The 23228-nt window shown below is 45.8% G+C and overlaps 1 protein-coding gene across 1 annotated transcript in view; it reads left to right on the plus strand.

Moving 5' to 3' along the window:
- Positions 1 to 23228, plus strand: part of YIPF1 (Yip1 domain family member 1) — a 211348-nt gene that overhangs the window by 122401 nt on the left and 65719 nt on the right. The window contains exon 8 of the mRNA XM_069642160.1: positions 13911 to 14093. Within this exon, the coding sequence (XP_069498261.1) occupies positions 13911 to 14093 (183 nt within the window). The remainder of the gene's footprint in view (positions 1 to 13910; positions 14094 to 23228) is intronic.

Raw genomic sequence — 23228 nt, forward strand, 5'->3', positions numbered from 1 at the left:
ATTGGTCATGGTCGTGCGTAAGGTGGTTATCTGCCGGGACATATGTACCTCTGTGTTTTGCATGGCTTGTTAATAAGGAAGCTGGTGCCATGCGTGTGTTGGAACTGGTGCGGTGTTTAACATTACAACTTTGAACCCTCCACCCCCACCCCATACTCCACCCAACTTGAAGCATCTGTCGCCCAATATAACAAATTCAACACACTGCCAAAGGGACAGTCAACTCATTAACTATTAACTAGTGTTCTTTCCTCTACTCGTTCTGCCACACCACCCAAATTGTTCACAATCCACACGGAATTCGGGATCGTAGGTGGTGGCTCTTAGGGGCCCGCTGTTTACAACATGTCTCTTTGACGGTTTTACAGCCAAGTGTGGACAGGATTTCACAGTACCTTTTATATGCGTATCTGGCACATGCCCTGGTGTAGTCTCGCTGGGTGTACATCCTGGTTTAATGCATCAATTTTCTATTCCTTGAGCCGGACCATTCGGTTCCGGTCGAGGGGGGAGTCGCCCTCTTCGTCCTATGTCTCCCGGGAGTCTGGGCCTGCCCCTAGGGTCCGGGATTCCCGAGTCCCAATTCCCGGTGATGTGTGTCTCGGCCCATTTCCAGGCCTCTTTTGGGTCCGTAAAGTGCACCGTGGTGCCGTTTTTCTGGATCTTGAGTTGTGCCTGGAAAAGCAGTCCATATTTGTTCATAGTGCAGTTTCCTCTTCAGATGTTCAAAGGATTGCCTGGCTTTTTGCACTTCCCGGGTGTAATCCGGGAAGAACGCGATTTTGGGGCCGTAGCATGTAGTCAGACCTCCGGATCGTGCCATCTGCAGTATCGCGTCTCTATCTCGGTAGTTCAATAGCTTTGCAATGACGGTCCTCGGGGTGGGGGGGGCCCAGGTATTGGATGCCCTGATGGTACTCGGTGGGCTCTCTCTATTGAAAAGAAATTGGAGAAGGATTTCGGTGCCGCCAGGTCCGCTAGCAATTGCTCGAGAAAGACCTCCATACTGGGGCCTTCTGCTCCTTCCGGCTGTCCCAAAATGCGAATATTGTTACGGCGTGATCTGCCCTCTCCCTCCTCCACACTTACCGCCAGGGATTTTAGACGTGCGATTGCCTGTGATAGTTGCAGGTGGACCCCGCCAAGATCCTCCTCCACGTTCGAGACTCTCTGTTCTACTTCTCCTGTGCGAGAGGATAGCTTTTGGAGGTCGTGTCGGAGGAACGAGACCTCTGCTGAAATGCCATCCATTTTTTTTCTCCATTGAGGAGCGAGAAGTAGCGATGGCGGCCATCACGTCCTTTAGCGTCAGGTCTCCAGCCTCGGGCGGTGAGGTCGTCGGTGGTTCCACCTCCATTGCAGTGGTGGGGGTGCTTGTTGCGTATTGGTCCATGGTGCTTTGTGTAGTACCCCGTTTGGTTTTCTCCTTGCCCATGGTACCCTCTGCTCGTCTCACACGGTGGGGAAGCACCGTACAGGGTTGCGGTGCAACAGGATGTGCCGGGGCACCAACGCTTGTCGTACCCCTCGGCACTGTGGGGGTCCAGTTGGCAGTCTAGGGCCCCACCGGGTCAGTGCACGCTTGTGTTCCCCGGGCCCGCACGGAGGAGCTGGCTCTGGGTCCCTCCTCCCCTCTTCGTAGTGCTCCGGCTGCCCGTGTCCTCTTCAGTCGTTGATCGTGTCGGCCATTTTGGCGGGCAATTCCTCCCGGCCAGGGGGCTTCCGAGTTTGTCGAAGTAGATGCCGAGCGGTTTTTGTCCGGGGGTCAGGATTTTCCCCAGGGTTGCTATACCGCTTTAGGTCGGTTCGGGTGTCTTTCCAGGCTGGTTCGGTCCGTCGAAAGGCTATTTAAACAGGATATCGCGGGCGGCCAGAGGGAGCTCACGGGACTCGCGTCCTTGCTGCTCGCATGCTGGCCACGCCCCTCTTTTTTTTCCCATTTCTTGTTAGTTCGTTCCTTCAATGCTTTTACTCTGTTTGCATCAGGTTTGAGTGCTTTGTTTAGTTTGCCTCCCTGAAGCCGCCCAGGCTCCAGTGTGTCTGGACAGGCAGAAAGTGAGGGAGGGACCCACAACTTCCCTGTCCTTTGTCTCTAGGTGTGCCTGAGTGAAACCAGTTCCAATTGGCCGGCTGGCTGTCCGGCAGGACAGCCACCCTGCTGTGTGATTGACAGCCTGGGGCTGTGAATGAATGGGAACTTGGATAAAAAGCAAGGTTTTTGGGACTAAGAGCAGAGTCGACAACTGGAGGGCAACATGCAAAGCAGAAGACGAGAGAAGATGCCAGCAGCACCCTCCACCCCGTTTTTGATTGATCGGGAAGACCCGTAAGAGACGACTTGCTCCCTTGCGCTGGTGGGTCAAACTATGCTCACAACAAACTCTATTTTGGTGCAACCCCTGACTTGCTGCGACTTTCCAATGCTGCAGAAGCCCAATACCCGGGGTACCTCAACCACTTGTGAGTGCATTGTCTTCTGAAATCCGAATCCGGCCAGATCTTCGTGGGCATCCAGGGCCCTACAGAAACAAGACATCCACATCCAGAGTCCCCTCACCAGAGTCCAAGACTGAGGGATCAAGGAAATCCTAACCAGAGCTTTTCGTTCTTCATTGGTGCTGAGAAAAAGCCGCTAAAACCACAAAGAGCAGCTGAATCGATGGAAGTTCATTGCTGCTGAGTCTCTCTCTCTCTCTCTCTCGCTCTTCTTTCTCTCCCCCCCCAGACCCCCCCGGCAGGTGCCCTCCAGACAGCCTCCCTTTCATCACCATGACCAGGAACAAGGGTCTACTACATTGCATCGTTAAGGCAACCAGCTGGAATACTTTCTTCATTTTCAAGGTACTCTGTGGCTTGAGGCATTTTATGCTTTTGCTATTTGGGGTGTGTCACAAAGTGGGGTCGGAGGAAGAGGCAGATCAGAGTCAATTAAACCATGGTTCAGCAGGCCAGGATAGCTGAAGGTTATCTATGATGTCATAAATCAGCTGGGGTGGGACGCTGTGAGAGACACATCATTGAACCAATAGAGGAAGAAGGAATACCTTAAGAGGTGCTTTTCTTTAATAAGGGACTGCTGATGTTTTTCTTTCTGTTTTTTTTTGGAATCGATAGCAGTTGGAGGAGGAGGAGGAGGCCGTGTTTGAGTGGGCCTATTAACAAGCCTGTGCAGTGAAGTTGAGCGCTCTTGAGCCGAGTTTATATGTTTGCAGGACTAACGAACCGCGTGGGTTCAGGACTTTCGTTTGGTGGAGAAGAGGCTTTTTACCTGAGGAGATAGTGAGACGAGCGGGGAAACCTGAAGAGCAGCCTCAGGTACTCCGAGTCATCAGCTGGCTCCGTTCATCCGGAGAAGAATATCCCTTCCTGGCCCCCACCGTTGCGAAGGAGGAGTCTGGGTCGAGCCAGAGACTCGCAGGCTTCGGCTACAGCGAAGCGGAGAAGCTGCGGAAGCGACTCCCTTTCCCGTGGCCCCCACCATCGCGAAGGAGTAGTCTGGGCTGACCCAACCAGAGGCCCGTAGACTCCAGCTGACTGGACGCGGCCGGGGAAGGAGGAGAAGACGGGCCCGAGCGTAAGCATCAGCTGTGAAAGGAGGTCACGATTGAATCGCTCTTGTCAGCAAAAGGCAGAATTACGTCCCGGCTGAACACGGAGGGCCGAATACTCGAGGGACCTGGTGTTACGAAGTCCCGAGGTGAGGAGAGAGAGAGAGAGAGAGAGAGAGAAAGGGAGGGAGAGAGAGAGGGAGAGTCTTGATGTGAGTATGGCAGTGGCCAAAGACATTTAAAAAGAGACAATGAAACCCTGGAGTCACTTTTGAAAAAGGGATGGACGAGGCTTAAGTGAGAAACTTGTAGTCCCAGCCCAAGAACTATGAAACATGAGCCCTCACAAGGGAGTTAGTGTCACGCTCACCTGATTCCCACGGAGGCGCAGGTCTGGCTTCGAGTGCTGATGCTTCTTCAATGGTGAAGCGCAGGACTGTGATGATGGACAGGAAGGGCCCCTCTACTCTGGCTCGCAGGAATATTCCCCTGTGCGTGAAAAGGGAGTATTACCTACTGACGGAATAATGCTCAAGCCTCCCACTCCCTTCCAACCCTCCTCGATACCCTTCCACGATTCCCCGTGAAGTCTCACCTTAGCGTCTGGAAGGATGAGTTCTCCATCCTGCTTCTGATGCAGGGGCGCGTTGAAACCCAGTTACTTCACTGGATTGAGGTTTGATGGGATTTCAAAATAAGCTTGACTATTCAGGTGAGGCGCTGTAAGAGTTCTGTTGCAAGTTCAAAAGTTCAAGCTTAATAATAAGGTTCATTGTCTTATTGCAGCAAGCGCTAATGCTTATGTCTTTTTCCCCTTAGGGGCCGGGGTTCGGAATGCCGGAGATATGGCGCCGACCCAAAGTGTAAGTTCTGGATGAGCGTTCAGGTAATGTCTTTGCATTCGCTCATTCAATGTCTTTGTCTTTTTTCCCCATTGGGGCCAGGGTCCGGAATGCCAGGAAGCGGCAGGACCCGAAATGAAATGGGAATGGCCCAACAGGTAAGTCTTAGAAGGAAACTGAGCTTTTGCTATTTCCCTTCCTTCTCTCACCTTGTTTTCTTGTCTTTTCTCTCTAGGCTCTGGGAAGTGGGTGCGGATCCGGATGATCGCTGCTGAAGATGGAGGCGCCCAGGAAAGGTGGGTGAAATGCAGCGCTGCAGCGATCGAAGCGAAATGCATTTAAAATGATGTCTTCCCTTTCAGGATCGTCGGTGTGATGTCCCTGTGATGCAGCTTTAGCAGGTAAGGTCTTCTTTCTCTCTAATTCTCTCTTATCTCCCTTTGCAGGCGACCCAGGATGCTGACAGGCGTGGCTGAAGTCCAGATGCAGGAGCTGACACGGTGAGCATCCAGCTGCGAGGAGCAGAACAAAGCGTGAGTTGCTGATCGGGCGTGGTTTAAATAGCTTTGGAAGAGGTTCCAGGCATGTATCCTTCCACCGATCAGGTATGTATCCTTTCCTGACCACACCCAGGTGGAAAGTAGTCCCACAGGTAAAGTAGTTCCATTCAGGCCTCAAGAGGGCCTGGATGTAGCAGCATGGTCTGCATCAGGTAAGTGCACATTAAAACACTTGAACACATGTCTAGCTTTATGAGCCTGGCGCCCAAGGTGCCAGGACAGGAGTCCAACATGAGCCTGGCGCCTAAGGTGCCAGGACAGGGGTCCAACATGAGCCTGGCGCCTAAGGCGCCAGGACTGTGTCCAAAGGGCCCCAGCTTGGGCCCGCTGGCACTTCCCTGGGGGGGGAATGATGCCTGCCTCTGGGGTTGCTGGGTCGGACCCCAGCTTGGGCCCGCTGGCACTTCCCTAGGGGGGAGGGGGGAGGGGGGAGGGGGGAGGGAATGATGCCTGCCTCTGGGGTTGCTGGGTCGGACCTGGCTCCTTGGAGGTAGGCGGCATCATGACAGTTAGCCTCAGCTGGAAGCTATAAGAGCTATACTACTGGCACAACAGATATTATCTCTGAGGTGTGGGATCTCATGAGGAGCGAGCAGGGACGGCTATAGGCTGTTCCCAGGACCCAAAAGACTCCATCAAGATCTGCCCTAAGGAAGAGCGAAGATTCTAAAGTTGATGTTCAATAAAATATACCTTAATACTCTAACTTGACTCACGACTGCTCATTTCCCACCACCCTTTTTACAGGGTGCTTTCTATCTTTGAGAGTGCGATTTAACCCTACACTAAGTTGACCTCAACTTACCTGCATTGTCCTTACAGCTTATGCTTTCTAAAGGGGACTCCTCTTGAGTTGCTGTGATTTCTCTTTTGAAAACTGGCTATTTAAGAAATCTTTTCTAAGAAGATCATTTGTCCACTGACTTTGGCTGTCCTGGCTCCCTGAAGGCCTCCGTCTAACTGTTCTAATAACCTATCAGTCTGTTCTGATCTAACCCTAACATTTCCTTCCTTGAAAACTCAATATTGCAAATTTGATACTATATAAATGATATACACACCTCAAATGACGACACCTCCGTGTGCTGGAACATGTGTACCATCTGAATGACTTACTCAGCTGCTTTATTGTTCACTGTTTGTATTGAATCCTAAGTTGGGATTAATGTTACAGCTAATTACTGCTTTTTTATAGAATGCTTTAAATATCTTTGTGTATAAATAAAAATGATATACCTTTAAGTGTGTAAGTGTTTAATTGGATACATGTATTTATTGGTTTCCTTGCACAGCTCTGCCGCTCCTTTTAAGATAAACCTGGCTGCTCAGTCAAACTACCAACTTGTGTAGTACAGGCCTGTATTAAAAGGTGGGTTACCTAATACTAAGAGATGAGTCTTGTGTAGGCCCACACAAGTTGGACGGCACTCATTCTTACCTAACACTGGTGGCAGGTGGTGGGATTGGTGTAGAGTGGTTGCAGTGACTACTGGTTGTACTTGTGCCCAAATAAGCCACCCACAAGGCTAGCTCGACCAAAAAGAAAAGTAATCTTGGAACTGAAAATAATGCCAGGAATTCATAGTTTTATTGAACAGTCCCTTACGGCACTTACCATGGAACAATTGAAAGTTTTATGTAGGTCAAGGGGACAGAGTTTAAAGGGTAGAACAAATTAGTTGATTGAAAAGTTGTTAAATCACCAAAACCCTGGGAGTAGGCCATAACCTCTTCTCCCAACCTGAAAATGGAAATTGATGAAACTGATAGTTTAGAGTTTAGCTCCAATCTGCCAAATGGGTCAGGAGAGGAGGATCCTCAAGGAGTGAGTAACTCCCTTCTTCAGCCTGCTCCTATAATTCAACATAATCTAAGCCCAGAATATCTAACTCTTGAAAGAATGAGACTGGAACTAGAATTCAAGAAATGTGCAGTACAATTTGAAGACAGAGAGAAGGCTCAGAGAGAGGGAAATGCAGCAGGAGTATGAAATGAAAAAGATGTCCATTGATTCTGCGTCCTTCACAGGGTCCTCTTGGTCTACTAGTCCTAAGAGACCTTGCTTACCAAAAGAGGCTGTAAGTATGTATGATCCTCAACTTGATGTGTTGGATTGCATGAGTAAATCTGAATTCACTTAGGTTTGCAGAATATGTGTAGGAATGATTTACTTGCATGGATCATGGCTAGGCTCCCCAGATTGGTTGTGCTGCTATTATGGAATTGAGTGCTATAGACCAGAAATATTATGAACTAGTCAAAAAGGCACTTATTGCCAGATTTGGGAAGACTCCTTTTGAATACCTTAAAAGGCTTAGAGACCATAAAACGAAAGACGGTACCCCTTTAACTACCTAGGTTTGTGAATGCCTGAAAACCTATATGGTTGAATGATACAAAGTAAACTCCTTTGAAGGAATGAGGAATTTGTTTTTACTAGAGAATATTTTTGATGCATGCTCTTCTGAGCTGAGATGGAACCTGGCTGACTCTAAAGAACTTGGTCCCAAGAGACTAGGTCAAGCTGCTGAATTATGGGTAGCCAAAAGGGCCACTCATAAGGATTCTGGAGCAACTCAGAAAAAGGATGAGGGGGAAAAAGCTAGCTCAAGAAAGATAGTAAAGAAAATTCTAATCCTCCACCCCTAAAGAGGGCCACAAACACCATAAGGGTAAATGTCATGGGAAACTTTACAGGGCTAGTTAAATCCTCTGGGGCCAAACCAGAGGGTGGTTACCAGAAACCCCCATTTCAGAAAAGCTTTGCTAAATGTGTGGTTTGTGGGTATGGTGACCATATGAAAGGATCCCAGATGTAAGGGTAAACCTTCAGGGGTCCACACTGTCTCCTTAGCCTTCACTCCAGAGGAGGAAGCTCCTATGACAGGTGCTCACTTTCACTTACTAGCTGATGTCCCCATTGGAGTTCAAGCTAGTGTTTCTTTAGTGTCCTTGGGTCTGTGGGAACAGCATAATATAGATTTTAATAACAAAATCCCTGACAACACAACAGAATATTATAAGGACAGTGTACTTGTAAATGGCCATCCCTCATTCACTGCAATAGCATGACTGTATGAATTCCTGTTAGTGTGCAATCTAAAGTACCTGGGAGAGTTCTGTTGGGGAATGACTTGAAAACTCTTGGAGTAGTCTTTAGTATCCCCAGGCCTCCCAGCAAAAAGAGACAAGAGCTGACAAGATTGACCAGAGAGGCATCTCTGTTTGAGGTCAGGAAGGAATCCAGTACCTCAAACCAGTCGACAGGCCAACCTTCCTCTTCTAGAAAGGAGGAGGAGACCAAGAAGAAATCCAGAGTCTCTGGAAAGAAAAAGGCTATAAAAAGGGTATAAATATAAATGATCTATAGCCAAGAATAAGGGATTTCGGGCTCTCCTTCGGCTTAATGTTTGGTTGAGTTTTGCGACCTGGTGTAACATGCTTAACTCCATGGCCCCTTTTTATATTTTTCCACAGTTTAATATGTATATTTAATTTATGTTCTCTTTTCTGTCTAATACTATTCTGATTGATGCTTCTAACGTGATCATAAAGTAATATCAGTAGCTAATATACTGATATGGTCCTAGAAGGTACATTTTAATTTTCAGTGGAAACATGGATCTGGTTCCTTAGAACCACAATTCTTCTACAATGTATTTCTCTAGAATCTGCTATAGCAAAGCCAATGTCTATAACACACCTGGCCGCCTCCTGCAAAACTTTGACTAAGGGTGGGGGTCTTAGTGAAGTAACTGCTGGAGATCTGGAATCCGGCCAATCGTATTTAGTAATGAATACATTCCTGCTGGTATTCATTTACGCATGAATTCATGGAAGAGACCCCAAATATAAGCTAAAGTGAGATTATCTCCAGGTCTGTGAGTATATGATTTCGTAGCATACTGGTAGATTTTCAATAGGTCTGTAAATGCATGCAAGTTATCAACATCTGCTACTTTTATGCTTTCACCACATCTTGGAAGCTGCCCTATAAATTCCACTAAAATGATTTTGAGTCCTACAGAGACATAATGGACCATACAGTGATTCTTAATATGGGTAGTACTTTCAATGTATTTATAAAGCAATTTACTACATAGCTCAGCAGGATCTTCATCAAGAAAATCATGTGCGCAGAGTTTTCTCAATGACTCAGTATTTATTGCAAAACAATTTGAATCCTTTTCAGCCACAGCACGATCCCTGTGTTGCTCACACTGCCAGTGAGTGAGTTGCATATTTAAGGTGATTTATGGTCTCATCCAAAGAAGAGATGTTAAATTTAGCAAGAAAGGGAAACTTGTTGACAGTTCTGAAACCTATTCATCCTTGTTTCTTCCACAGTTACTGATCGCACTTCATTGCCCCATTCTCAGAAAAGTATTTGAGAGGCTTGAACTTGGCGACTTCTCAAGGTGCAAAAAATAATATCTTTAACCTTCTCAGGATTGCCCCTCTCATACATTCCAGTTCTGGTGGATCTTTCCAAGACCAAACTACTTTATCTGTTGATTAAGGTGACCGTTTGTTACAAATCTCATATGTTTTCAATTGTTGAGTCAACAACACGATTCAGATGCCTTAGCAGGAAGGTACCTTATTTCTTGAATCTAGGGTACATCCATTTGGGTGCCCATAGGAATTTCAAAAAGTGATTTTGGCATTGCTCAAAGAAGTTGTCTGGCATATAAATCAGGAGAGCATTGTGCAATCATCGAACTGATGAATTCTAATTTTCATGTTAACAATTTTTAAAAATGACTGGTCTGTGTGCATTCTTGTTCACATTTTTTTAGGCTCTCATAGTTCCATAGACCCTTTTGATTTGAGCCTTCTGTGATCTGAGCCTCAAGATATTTTCTTAGGCTTGCAATACTGTGAGGATGCCCCTGCAGATTTCATGGCGTCACCAGTCTTTTCTTGGTTCACCCTGTAGCCGGAAGCTTTCCCTGAATGTGCTCATTAATTCTCTGGAAGTCTTAACATTCGGCTGAGGTGAAGATGGCCAGTCTGATCGATTGACCGAATACATCACATCAAGTTGAATTGTAAAGTGTGCATTGACGTGTCTGGATTGGAATGGTTAAAACCTGTGTTGCACTAGAGGTTTATTTAGAAAAGATTAGTGTTCCTAGCCTACATTGTGTTTGGGCAGAATTACATTTTTGGGGTTCAAGCTATCTAACATTTTGGTCCCCTAAACCTTTTTCTGGCTTCCCTATTTTTCTTTTTGTGGCTGGACTGACTTCTACTTATGAAGCAAGAGACCAGGTAAGATACCTAGTCATACAGCCGCTCTCTAAGATACCCAGCCTGGGTTGTGGTTTCTTTCAAAATTACTGAAAGTTCAGTTCGAAAGTAAAAAATATCCTTGAAATTGTAAAAAGAAAAGCATAAAATTCTGTTTTTTTTCAAAGTAGTTTTTATCTGCAAAAATAATAATCTCAAAAAATGAGTAGTCACTAATAATTTCTTAGTGAGGAAGAGTTTGCCACAGTTGATTAATCAATCAGACCAAATTTTGCTAATGCATTTCGGAAATAAATTTCCTTCATCAGGGCCAGTCTAACCATGAACAATACATATACCTTTGCTACCTTTGGCTGTAGAACATGGGTATAGAAATTGCGCCTGAGGTCCCTAAAGATAGGTAAATGCTTCTTTTCTACACAGCAAACCCATACTCTCGATCACACAGAAAGTATCCTCTAAATCACTGAATTAAACCTGCATTTTTGAGCCAGCACCGCTTTAATGGCCAGCAGTCTTTTGTTATCCTTGGAGTGCAAGTCTATCTCTGGTGTCCTCATCCAGTATCTGGGGTGGCTACTTGTGCAGACCGTCTTGCCGGGTACCACCACTTTGTTGTTTCCTCCTACTCTGCTGGGTCTCCTATGCATTATTTCTCCAAAGAGCCTCTGTTTGTCGAACCGGAGTACAGATCACCTCCTGGAGGTTCCCCCAATGCCACCAGCTTGAAGGTTCCTCCTTTGCAGATATGTATTGGAATTCTGGTACACCCATCTGTATTTTGTCTTTAACCTGCAGTCACATCTTTCCCTCGGTTATAAGATCTACAAGCATGCAAGGTAGGACCAATCTGCTTGCCCTAAAGAACTTCCATGTTGCCTGTCTGATGGTACTATGGGGGTTACGAAGCAATATTTTGAACCCATATAGTGACATTCTAGGAATAAATCAACCTTTCTTATACCCCTTCTGCTATGGCTGCTGTCTCTTTTTTCTGTAGAATTTTGAGCAATTGCTCATGCTAACTTTTAGCCTGGTTGGTACTGTTTGTTTATGTATTGTGCATTTGTAAAGCGCTTATACATAAAGTAAATTGTGTTTCAAAGCGCCCACAGGGCTACAGGGAGGAAACATGGGAGTGAAATGCAATTATAACAATGAACGAGCGAGGTGGCCATAGTAGCCCTTGTGTGCATTCAGAGCGTGCAAGTGCAGAGAGAGAGAGGGATGGGGTAGTGGGGGTAAGTGCTAAGAGGGACAAGGAGGGAAGTGCTGTGCTAGGGAGTAAGTTGCAAACTGTTAGGTGACTGGCCGAGATCACTTGGTAAGAGTGGTCATCTTCCAATAAATACGTGCAGGCCTTTGATAGCACAGGGGAGTGGGCGCTTAAGGCAAGTGCTTGACATGGGCGAAGGCTGAAGGTAATTGGGGGTGGGAGGCCAGGACCCGGGTGGACAAATAATGGGCTTGGTCACCAATCTCAACGACTGTTGAATTTAGCAAAGGAGGGAGGCAGGGAAGGAGGAGGTGAAAAGGAAAGTCTTGAGGAGCTTACGGAATTTGAGGAGATCCGGCTCAAGACGCAGAGGAAGGTCGAGGCTGTTCCAAAGGAGGTAGCCAGCTGAGGAAAGAGGTCGTCCACCGGCTCTCTGTTTAGCAAATCGCTTGACACGCAAAGAGTTGGTGCCAGAGGAATGTAAATATATGTAGGAAGTGTGTTTAGTGAGAGCCAGTTGTAGATGGCGTGGTCGCTGGCACCAGACAGCCTTATGGAAGATGCAGCGGCATTTTAATTTGATCCTTGCAGCAACTGGGAGCCAATGGAGGGTTTTTAGGGCTGGAGAGATTTGGTCCCTGGGCTTGAGGTCAAGGATAAATCTTGCAGCCTTATTCTGGATAAGCTGGAGGGGACGTGGAGAGGATGAGGGTAGCTTAAGGAAGGGGCTATTGCAGTAGTCAAGCCTGGAGAGTACCAGAGCTCTAGAGACATTGAGCTTCTGAGGAAAAGTGAGGAAAGGAAGGATTCCTTTGAGGAGGTAGAGTTGAAAGTGGGCCTTCTTGGCAATGTCCTGGATGTGAGGGAGGAAGGGGAGAGAGGAGTCTAAGATGGCTCCAAGGTTTTTGGCTTCAGAGAAGGGGGAGAAACCCATTGAGGGTGGCCAGAGTAAGGGGAAGAAAGAGGGAGCAGGAGTCCCAATGGGAAGGATCTCAGTCTTGATGGCATTGAGGCATGGATCATTGGAGGCCCACCAGGACTGGATGGCAGATAGGCAGTCAGGAATGATGGAGAAGGTAAGGAGCGGATCAGAGGGAAGTTTGAAGAAGATTTCTGTTTAATCTGCATAACACTGGAAGTACGGGGAGTAGGTGGAAGTAGGTGTGCAAGCTGGTCAAGATAGATGTTAAAGAGCCATGGAGAAAGATTGGAACCGTGGGGGACGCTACAGGTGAAGATAGAGGTGGCAGAAGAGAAAGAGCCCATGATAATCTGTGAGGGACGGTCATTGAGGAAAGAAGTCAGCCAAACCAGTGCCTGCTTCGCGATACTTAAGGTATTGTGAAACAGTTTTATGAGGAGGGAGTGGTTGACTGTCAAGATCAAGTACAATGAGTACAGCAGGAGAGTTAGTCAAGAGATGCGAGCAGTTCTTCACAGGTGTTCAGAAGAGCAGTTTCCGTGCCTCTGGATGCTCGGAATCCAGATTGATGTTCAGGATGGCAACCGACAAGCTCAGTAATGCTGGGTCCGTTGGGGGAAGGCCAGCTTCTCCAGGAGTTTCCCAAGGAAGGGTGTTCATTGGAAGCAATTCTCTTTACCTTGTTCTGTACGTTTTTCTCTAAGCAGCTGTTAAGTAAGATTTACACACTGTTTCTATGTTTTCTCCTTTCTTGATCTCTCTTGAAATTAATGCATACAAAAATGAATGACACATGGAGTGCTGCGATGCCGGCTGTCGGAGGCAAAGTTCAAATGCATTTAGTGCTAAAAACGTCCATTGCCTTGGTTGACAAGCCAAGCAATAGCAAACGTATGTATTCCATTAAGTTATGAGGACATGCCCATCATTGAAGCAGAATTTCCAGCTGCGTTTTCTTCAACAGATGTACATTGGCCTGCCCTGTGTTTGGACTACAACTCCCATCGACCCTAGCCAGCATAGTCAAATGTGAGGAATTATATGAGTTTTAATTCACAACATGTGGAGAGTATGAAGTCCAGGCCCCTGAATTAGGACAACTGTACTAATTTTTTTTTTTTTTTGTTCACCTGTTACATTTTACCTGTCAAGAAAAGAGCATGCTTTACAGACATGGCATTATTAAAGGAATTGCGTTAAACTGTAAAAGGTGTTTTCATATTCAGATTAAAACCACTGCATACAACACTGCAAATGTGCACATGTCCACTTCTGTAACACACATCTGCAAATTGTACACCTGAGTCCACAAATGCAGCCAATAACATCACAAACCCCACACCCATCTGGTCTCCCAACAATACATGCAACTGTACATTACACAACGCATACACTTAAAATAAGCCTGAGCTATTGGCATTGACAATGCCTGTTTATACAATGTTGGACTGGTTTGGTTTTGTGCATCGATTTACTTTAGCTGGTTCTGGTATCTGTTTTTTGCATTTGTTGAATGGAATGGAATATTTGTAGATGCCTCAATAAAACATTATTTGTTCCCTTTTCTAGTTACTGTGGATTTTTCCATTTGAAATAATGAGATGGATATTAGTCATTCTTGCCATGTGCCTTTCGGGCTCCGTATTGGTCCTGACCTTTTGGCCTGCTGTTCGAGATGACAACCGACGCATTGCTATTGCCACTATAGTGACAATAGTTATTCTTCATGCACTGCTTGCGGTTGGCTGCAAGGTACGACTATTATTTCCGCTTAAGTTTTGCTACATATGCTCCTCTGCCGTCTGACTTTTTCAGTCTTTTTTTGTTTTGTTGGAGAGATGTATGTGAATGTGGAGGATCATTTAAAGCCTTCTCAAGTTCCAGTTCTTCATAGTGCATGGCCTATTCTCCTAAACAGCTTGTTAAATGGCACGAACAGCAGCTGTGCATGATACAGCACAAAGAAATAATCTCATCTGCCATATTAATAATAACTATTTACATTTCAGTAAACACAATTACACAATTAATGACACAATTATTTGTTCATATGTTTATACTAAATATAGAATATGTCTGAAACCATACACAAAGTTGACAGATAACTGAAATGACCACCAAAACAAAAAGCAATGGGCCTCATTACAAGTTTGCCAGTCTGGTAACAATGGTACCGTTATTACCGGACCGACAAACTACGAGTTCTGCTTGGGGTCCCTTCCCGCCCTCCAGGTCTGACCTGGCGGATGGAACGGCACCCGCGAGCAGACCATGTCGGATGCACCGGCACCATTCACGAATGGTGCCGGTGCATTCGACCTCCCCATTCCCATTGAGCCCTATGGTGTTCAAATGGGAATGGGGAGCAAGTTCAGCGGCAGCCTGTCGGTTTTTACCAGCAAGGCTACCACCGAACTTGTTATGAGGCCCAATGTTTTAAATGTTCATAAAATCATATCGAAAATTCATACTTTCATTCGCTAGCATACCTTAGACCAGTCTCACAGCTGGTCCAAATATATCATCCAAATGCATAGAACCGTGGTGCCACAGAGAAAGAATTGCACTCGCGTTTTCAAACACAATCCAAATCATCATTTTTATACAGAAACAGTAAAAATACATAAATCAACAGACCATTAATCATGAAAAGGAACCCGCAATTCACTGGCAGGGTATCATTCTTGATACAAATCTGGATATAGTGCAGCCTATTGCCTAGTAACTTCCAAACGTGCCATTTTGGCAGAACAAAGCTGCCACTTTCTGGCTGTCAATTAATGCTGGATCTTCTTTGGTTAACATAACCTGGTTGTAGAACGGCCTACACGAGAATCAGCTGTATTGGCTCGAGCTATTCTGATGAGCCCAGCCTTCTTCAGGGCCAAAGTTACTGCTTGTGTGGTAGATGATCAACCTGTTAAAATTCAAGTGTGGGCTATTCTCCTAAAACAGCTTGTTAAATGGTATGAACGGCAGCTGTGCATGATACAATCTGAATTCAAAATGCGTCATGACTGCCTGGCACTTGTAACCAGCCAAGAGGTCTATGAAACTGTGCCCGTTCGTAGATGATTTATAGTGTTAACGTTGATTGAGACTGTGTATTTTGCAGCAAGAATCTGTTTGAGTCGAATATATTGCATATGTCTTCATCTAGTGGTTTGAGTTGCAAATTAAATGTTTTTTCAAAGTTGATCATCATGTGAGTGTGAACAGTCCAGTGACTAGGTTGGATCTGCCATGATGATTGTCTGTCTGAGAAAGGCTCCTTAGTTAATTATATTATTATTATTTTTAATTCAAAGGGAACTAAAGTAGGAAGCTCCTGTAATATGCAGCCACAGACACATCACATCACATCTCATAGTCCTGGTAGGTACCTTGAGTCCACTTCAACTCGTGGGGCTATCTAGGTGGAAAAAGGCAAAGAAACAAAACCCTCATCAGATGGCAGCCGTAGTGCGGCCACAGGAGTATAGCAAGGTGAGGCCGGATATGCAGGAGGCCATACCAACACTGCATTCCAACCAACTCAAAGGGACACATTCAGGAGACAATGGACCAACAAACAACAATGATGGGCCAACAAGAATACACATGCAGTTCACCAACAATCCCAAAGTTAAGGAGGGCAATCCACTCTTGTCCCCGGACCCTCATCCCGTGTTGTCGACAGGCAGCTGGCCAACCAGAATCTATTTCAACAACTTCTCAGCCCCCTCTGCGTCCCAAAAAAGACTTCTGGACCTTTTTCCTTTATATCCTAAAGGAGTGGAGCCTTTTTCCACTCATTCATTCTTATGGGTGTCTTTTGGAACTCTGTTCTGTGTTTACCTGTCCTATGGAGTCTTTCCTCCATATCTCTTTCAAGGCATCTGTATTTTACTTTTGCAGCACACAGCTCCTTATGGACAGTGTTGCTGGGAACCCTTTAGGTTCTCCTTTGAGATTATTTCTTTATCCTTCTGTTCCTAAGGATAGAGAGATACTTTGTATCTCTCCTAAAACTTTATATTCTGAGACATTGGCACACACCACCTTATGTGGAATGCCAAGGTAATACTTGGTATCCCCCTTCTATCTGCACCTGTGACTTTTTAGTCACATAGACAACCTTCTAGTTATGGCTGGTGGCAGTGGACATGTTCTACCAAATATTGTGTTATTGTTTACTGCAGACTGTTCCCAGTCTCGGGTTATGCTCAAAAGGGTCACCTAAGTACCACCTTAATGGCTCCTTTCTGTGGTCTGTGAGTGTTTTGCCTTTGGCGGGAACCCTTGAGGCAAGTGTGTCTGGGCAGGCAGGATGTGGGGGAGGAGTTTTTCCGTTCCCTGCCCTTTGTCTACCTGAGTTCCTGAATGGAACCAGCTCCCATTGGGTGTCTGGCTGTCCTGATTGGACAGTCACATACCCCTCTTTCTGTAAACTTCTGTGAGAGATTGCATAGCAGTGTGTGCTGAAACGGAATAAAAGATGAGGCTCCTGAGGTGAAAGGCAAGTCGGCCACTGGAAACTGAAGTAACCGAAGAAGAAGACCAGAGATGCCTGCAGACACTTTGCAACACTGTGAAGCGCCCACTGTAGTCCTGACCCTGATATCTGTGCGACAGAGGAACACCTAAGGGGATGACTCCTTCACTTTGACTGGTGGGAACAACCAGCCCCTAGACTAACTTTAATGTGAGCCATCTCCCAAGGTGCTGTGCCTCTCCAGAACTGCAGACTGCGAATACCAGGAGGTCTCCGACCCAATTGAAGTGCATCGGCTTTGAAAGGCAAATCCATCCGAGTCTTTGCTGAGCTCCAGGTGAACTTCCAGAGACACAATCCGACTCGTCAAGTCCCCTCACCAGAGTGCTGGACTCCAGGAATCAAAGAAGATTGACCGGGCGAATTGCGTCCTATGTTGGTGCTGAAGAAAAGTTGCCAAAACCGCAGACTGACCAGAAGAGCCGAAGAAATCTGTGTCAGAGGTCATCCTTTGAGACTGCTGCTGAGAGATCACATCCACTGTCCTGTCCTGCCTTTCGTCACCAGGCCAAGGAATCGGTAGGTCGGGTCTAGCAAGGCCACATCGACGAGAATCCAGCCACGGACATTTCTACAAATCTAAGGTTCTGTCAGGGGAAAAAGGGTATTGCTTACCTTAATCTGAAAAGTCGCTCCAGAGCGTTGGAGTGCATGTGGAGGTGTTCAGGTTGCCCCCTCTTACGTCTGACCCAACCTGCTGCTTGTGTCCTTTTAGCGAGTCCTTAAACAGGGTCCCTGACGTGTTAATCTTCCTGCATCTTATAAACTAGAGACTAGAAAGTATCCACAGGAACTTTTGTTATTCTGCTGCTGCACAAGACGTTGAGACCTCTCCGAACTGCCTTTAGCTAGGGTTGCGTATTGGACCTGCTGTGTGAAGAAACCGCCTCTATAACCTTAAGCTGTGCTAGTATTTGACTAACCAGCTGTTTTCCTTCCTAAAATACTTTATTTTATGTGTTTTGCTAACTAAATGTAATTACTTTATTTCTTCTGTCTTACCTGAGTGCGTGGTAGTACCGATAATACGGTGGAACTGTCATTAGTGTCAAAGTGGAGCTGTGGCAGGAAGTAGTGTGCCATGGCGAGAGGAACAGCGGTACACAGTACCTCTGTTGTGTCTACGGGTTTTGGAGGAGGAGCCAATCAGTGAGATCAACTCCTTACACTGCATAAATCTCCCTAGACCGTTCAGAGCGGAGAAGTAGCAGAAAGTGGTGTACTGTGGTGAGAGGAACAGCGGTACACAGTACCTCTGTTGTGTCTACGGGTTTTGGAGGAGGAGCCAATCAGTGAGATCAACTCCTTACACTGCATAAATCTCCCTAGACCGTTCAGAGCGGAGAAGTAGCAGAAAGTGGTGTACTGTGGTGAGAGGAACAGCGGTACACAGTACCTCTGTGTCTACGGGTTTTGGAGGAGGAGCCAATCAGTGAGATCAACTCCTTACACTGCATAAAACCCCCGTTGCCCCCAAACCCCCGAGACTACGCAGAGCGGTGAAGTGGGGGAAGTGGTGTACCGGGCCACGGGTGTGGAGGTCAAAAGGACCTGTGCACCCCCACTCCTAGGAACATTGGCCGGCGAATAACAAAGGTGAGCAAGACACCATTAACTTATTGAGGGAATAAGCGGTGGCCGTGAGACTTTTCTAGACGCCGCACAGTCCGGAAGAGAGGCGAACCAGGGGAGTGTGAAAGAGAGCACTCCATCTGGTGAGTACACCTAGTCTATTGGTGCTAGCCTTGGCTGGCAAATACTGATGGGGGGATGGCGGGGTGGGGGGGGAATGCCGGGTAAAATGACAACAAAGGCACGTAACCAAGAAAAGGCAGCCTATGCTGACGTCCCCTTTTGACTCTCGAAAGACAAGATGCAATACTCCGCGGTGCCCATTGGATGTCGGACTATATGCACAGCATGTGAATCTAAGCAGATACAATCGTCAGAAATGCTTTTACGGCAAGTAATGCATGTCTTCCCTCTGAAGGGGGGAGGTGGAACCTTACTTGGGACAGATACAGAGTCCATACCCGTTCAGTGGCGGCAGGTACAAATAATGCTTTGGACAATAGGGTGGCTGCAGGTATGATAACAGAATACTACCACCCGGTGGCAGCAACAGATATAGATTTAGATCAGTTGGAAGCAGCATCCCCTAACATGATGACTCAAAGTGGCCCCCACTCAGACTATAGTTACATAGGCGATAACTCGCTACTGGCCTTATGTTACAGGCTGCAAGATAGGGCAGCACAAAATGTAACATGGGGTGAATACTGAGGACCACGTTATAGCCGAGGTTGTGCAGGTAATGGTACATGCAAATATGGACGCTCACACTGCAGCGGATAGAAGAGGAACACTGCTCGGTGACCCAGAGTCAATAGCAAGCACCACACGGCAATCTCCGATGCCATCCAGAGACCAACGATTATCGGCCTCTCCTAATATTTTCTCCAATAAGGGCCAGGAAAATGAAAAATAGCTCAGGAATACCCTGAATGAAACAGGTGAAAGTAGCTCAACCGACTCCAAAAACAACTCCACTGCAACTGAAGGAGTCTTAAAGTTTGCAGTTAAAATTCTTCTGAAATTATGTGGGGTGATATTGGAAGAAGTCAAAAACCAGGGAGCTGTTATAAATACACTGGAGAGCTGCTTATAAGGGGCTGGTATGGTAAAACAAGATGGGAGGGTTTTAGAAGCCACAGATCCCATGCATCCTGGATGTATAGCAGAGTGAACTCGTGTGCCCCGAAAATGAGGTGATTGAGATACTTATGACCGGGGAACATCCAGATGCGGACAACCAGGAGACAAACATATACAAAACTAGATGAGAAAGACGTCTTGAAAAACGAGCTAGACTCCGGAAAGCAGCAGCAAACAGGAAGCAAATGAAAAACCAGAAAAGAACAGCCCCTGAGCCCTTCAATTCCACCACCATAACCCCAGCACAGGAACCACAAGAACAAACAAAGAAAAATGTACCAAAAGGGCCTTCTAAGTGGCCTAAACAAGCGGGCACTCTGACCAGTTGGTTGCTGGGGGAAAGATTGGTGATCCCCCAACAAGAGGATGGAATAAGGGTCAGCAGGCCCCCAGAGGACAGGGGAAAACTGACTTCATTACTAGAGGAACACGATTTATTGGTGGCGGGGGTAGGGAAGGAGGTGTCTGTCTCCACACATCAGCCATCACTGCACCCCCTGTTCTAATCCTCCTACAGCAATAATCTCTCCCCCAGGGGAGAACCTCAAGTGTTCACCATTGGACAGGGCCCAAAAACGTTCACAGATCAACATACTAACCGATCTGTTCTACTGGCTTTGTGAAAAAGTGTACCAGCTTTGAGAGTCCAGACTAAAGCCGACTTTAGCTTTGTTGAACCAGTGTCCATAAAGGGAGGTAATTTTGTAAGTGTCCACTGTGCTACCACACACGTTCCGGTTTTGATATGTAAGCATCTAAGATCTATTGAGTTTGCTGGCTATGTGGTAGACTGCCCTACACATACTGAAATACTGCAGGTGGTGAAACCTGCAGAAGATTGTAATCCTGGTACCAAGAATGTGGGTCTGTCAAATGTAGTAGATATGGAAGATGCTATGGGATGTGATGGGAATGGCTCAGAATGATTCTGACGAGGCAGTTGAAGTGATTTTTAAAAATTGCAAGTTGGAACACAACGTGACATGCACATCTGTTGGGGAAGGGCGGGTCACGACTCCTACTTGAAGAAAATGATGTGATGTTTCTGTAGGAAACGTGACTCACTGATAATATTTATATGGAGGACTTCGCCCTATATCAGCAATTGGTGGAAAAAGGAGAACGATGGAGAGCATATGGGGGCCTAATCATAGGAATACGACATTCTATACCTACGTTTAGGGTCACTATGATTCAGAGCACTAGGAACATATTGCTAATTGAGGTGGAAATAATTGAGGCCACAAGTGCAATATTGATCTAATTGATACATCTCTATATACCGCCAAAAAGTAAGGAACTGGATGGGATTCAAGCAGATAACTATACAATATGTGCAACCTGGTTAGTTGTAGAGGACCATGAATTTGTATTGTTGGGAGGAGTACTTAATGCAGGATGCAGAGATCACGCCAGTAGACCACAATACAAAAACGTTAGGCCAAATAGTGTGATGGATGTGCAAACCCAAAGGTAAACAGAAAGTGAAAAGTTGGATCGAAATGTTAAGAGATTGGGATCTCCTGATGCACAACGGCCAAATGGAAGTGGAATGCCCAGGCCAATGCACATGGACCATGGGTAGTGATGCTACTACACTAGATTACTTTTTTGGTTCCAACGTGTGCTCATAGAAAGTAATCTCACTCGAGACCCAGAAAAACCAAGTATTGTGGCCATCATATGCTGGTTTTGATGCTGGACTGGCAGATACAAACTGAGACGATATTAATGTGAACCAAGGGGGCAATAGGATAACTTGGACACCCAGAAATATAACTAAAGCTTCTAGAGCCCTTCAACAATGGGTGAAGTCCGAGGGCCAGAAATTAGGAAATTGCAGTGTATCAGAACTTGGTGCCTGGTTGGAAAGGTTGGCTTATGATGCAGGGAAAAACAAGCACGATATGGGGATAATGATTGAGGGAAAACATTCGAATAGTTTTGATATAAAAATAAGAGCTGCAAAGAGGGAATTGAGGAGAACAATAAGGAATATAAAAAGCGAGAAAATACCCAATATGATCATAAGTGCAAAAATAAGAAGGGCTAAAAAGCAGAACAAGTGCTGGCTAAAAAGATGGAGGATGACAAGCTTAAATGTGCAATGGCAACACATGTTCAGTGCTCTGCAGCGACAATGTGGGGAAAATCTGGCAAATCTTGGGCAAGGCTAAAGGGGACACAAGGGGTACGATGATAAACCCAATACCAGAGGGGATATGGAGGGAGCACAAAAAAGCCAAATATGTAACTAATAAAGATTAAGTCGTCAGATGACCTGTTTCTAATACATCGAACGATAGGGGAAGCCACAAATAAATACAAAGACTTGTGCGAGTATGCCAAACAAAATGACTTGAAAATAAACCACGATAAGACAAAGATAATGATGATGATGGTGGTGACAAAAGGAAAAATAAATAGGGTCAATATTTGGGCAGACAAAGAGCACACATTAGATTACGTAGATAGCTACCCCTACCTCGGACTCGATATGAGGGCCCATGGAGACTACAGTACTATTCTAGAAGGGGAAAAAAGAAAGGCCAGACCACTGCCATGGGTCATTAATGAGTTTGCGAAACATACGGCGAGGTACTCTATAGAAGGGGTGCTTAAATGCTATAAACAGAGCTTTATACCAGCTATCCTGTACGGGCTAGAAGCCATTACTATGAGGGATTGAGAATGGCTAAATGTGATCGAAAGGCCATTTCTGCAGGAAACTATTACAGCTGTCCCACTCTACCCCCATGCCTTGCATCTGACTGAAACTGGGTATACTGTCCTTGAATAGCCATTTACTTCTTCGTAGAGACTTGTTTTATATCAAATCCTGATCCAATCTGAAGTGCCCATTATTTCATTTCTTGGGAACAATCTATGATAGCCGGGTTGTGCAGAACTGAATGAGGAAAGTTTCACCAGAATTGGGTGGATGCCAGATTTCGCACGCGTTACGAGTTATGATATCTTGAGAACCTTGTATAAAACTAAGATCGAACCGTGAGATTGGATCAATAACTTTGCCCGCCTGGAGACATTAAAACAGTATACATATGTAAACCAGGTGAGACATACATACCTGAAACCGCAGAGATACCTGATGCCGTGTCCTAGCCCAGCACTGCAACATTTTGTATTACAGCTCGGGTTAATCAACTCCTGCTACTAGCCCTGCAAGGGGCCTGGGCTAATGTTCTTATAGAGCAAAGAACATAGCGAATCTGGCGGTCACAAGAAAATATGGAAACCCCTCAGCATGTTCTGACATTATGCCCCAAGATGGGACCCACATATATGACGCTGCTGGGCCCTTTTGTAGGAAGGTACAACACTATCAAAACGAACGAATTGTGGGACTTCTGCTTAAACACTGAACTGGAAAAGGTACACATAGCACTACACCAAGTCTGGAAGTCGATATGGCTACGTCTAAAGTGCCATATGTTAAAAGAAAGACACAAAGAAATTAATGACAGAGATAGCCAAAGTACCATAATACATGAATTAAGGTGCCGTAAATTTAAAACAGAAATGAGTCAAAGTGAGACCAGCCACATGTAGTAATCTGCAGAAATTAGTTGAATGGTGATATTATTACTGTACAGAGTCTGGTGATGGGACAAACTCTA

The sequence above is a fragment of the Ambystoma mexicanum genome, chromosome 1q (assembly GCF_040938575.1).
Source record: "Ambystoma mexicanum isolate Mex_15411 chromosome 1q, UKY_AmexF1_1, whole genome shotgun sequence".
Taxonomy (NCBI): Eukaryota; Metazoa; Chordata; class Amphibia; order Caudata; family Ambystomatidae; genus Ambystoma; species Ambystoma mexicanum.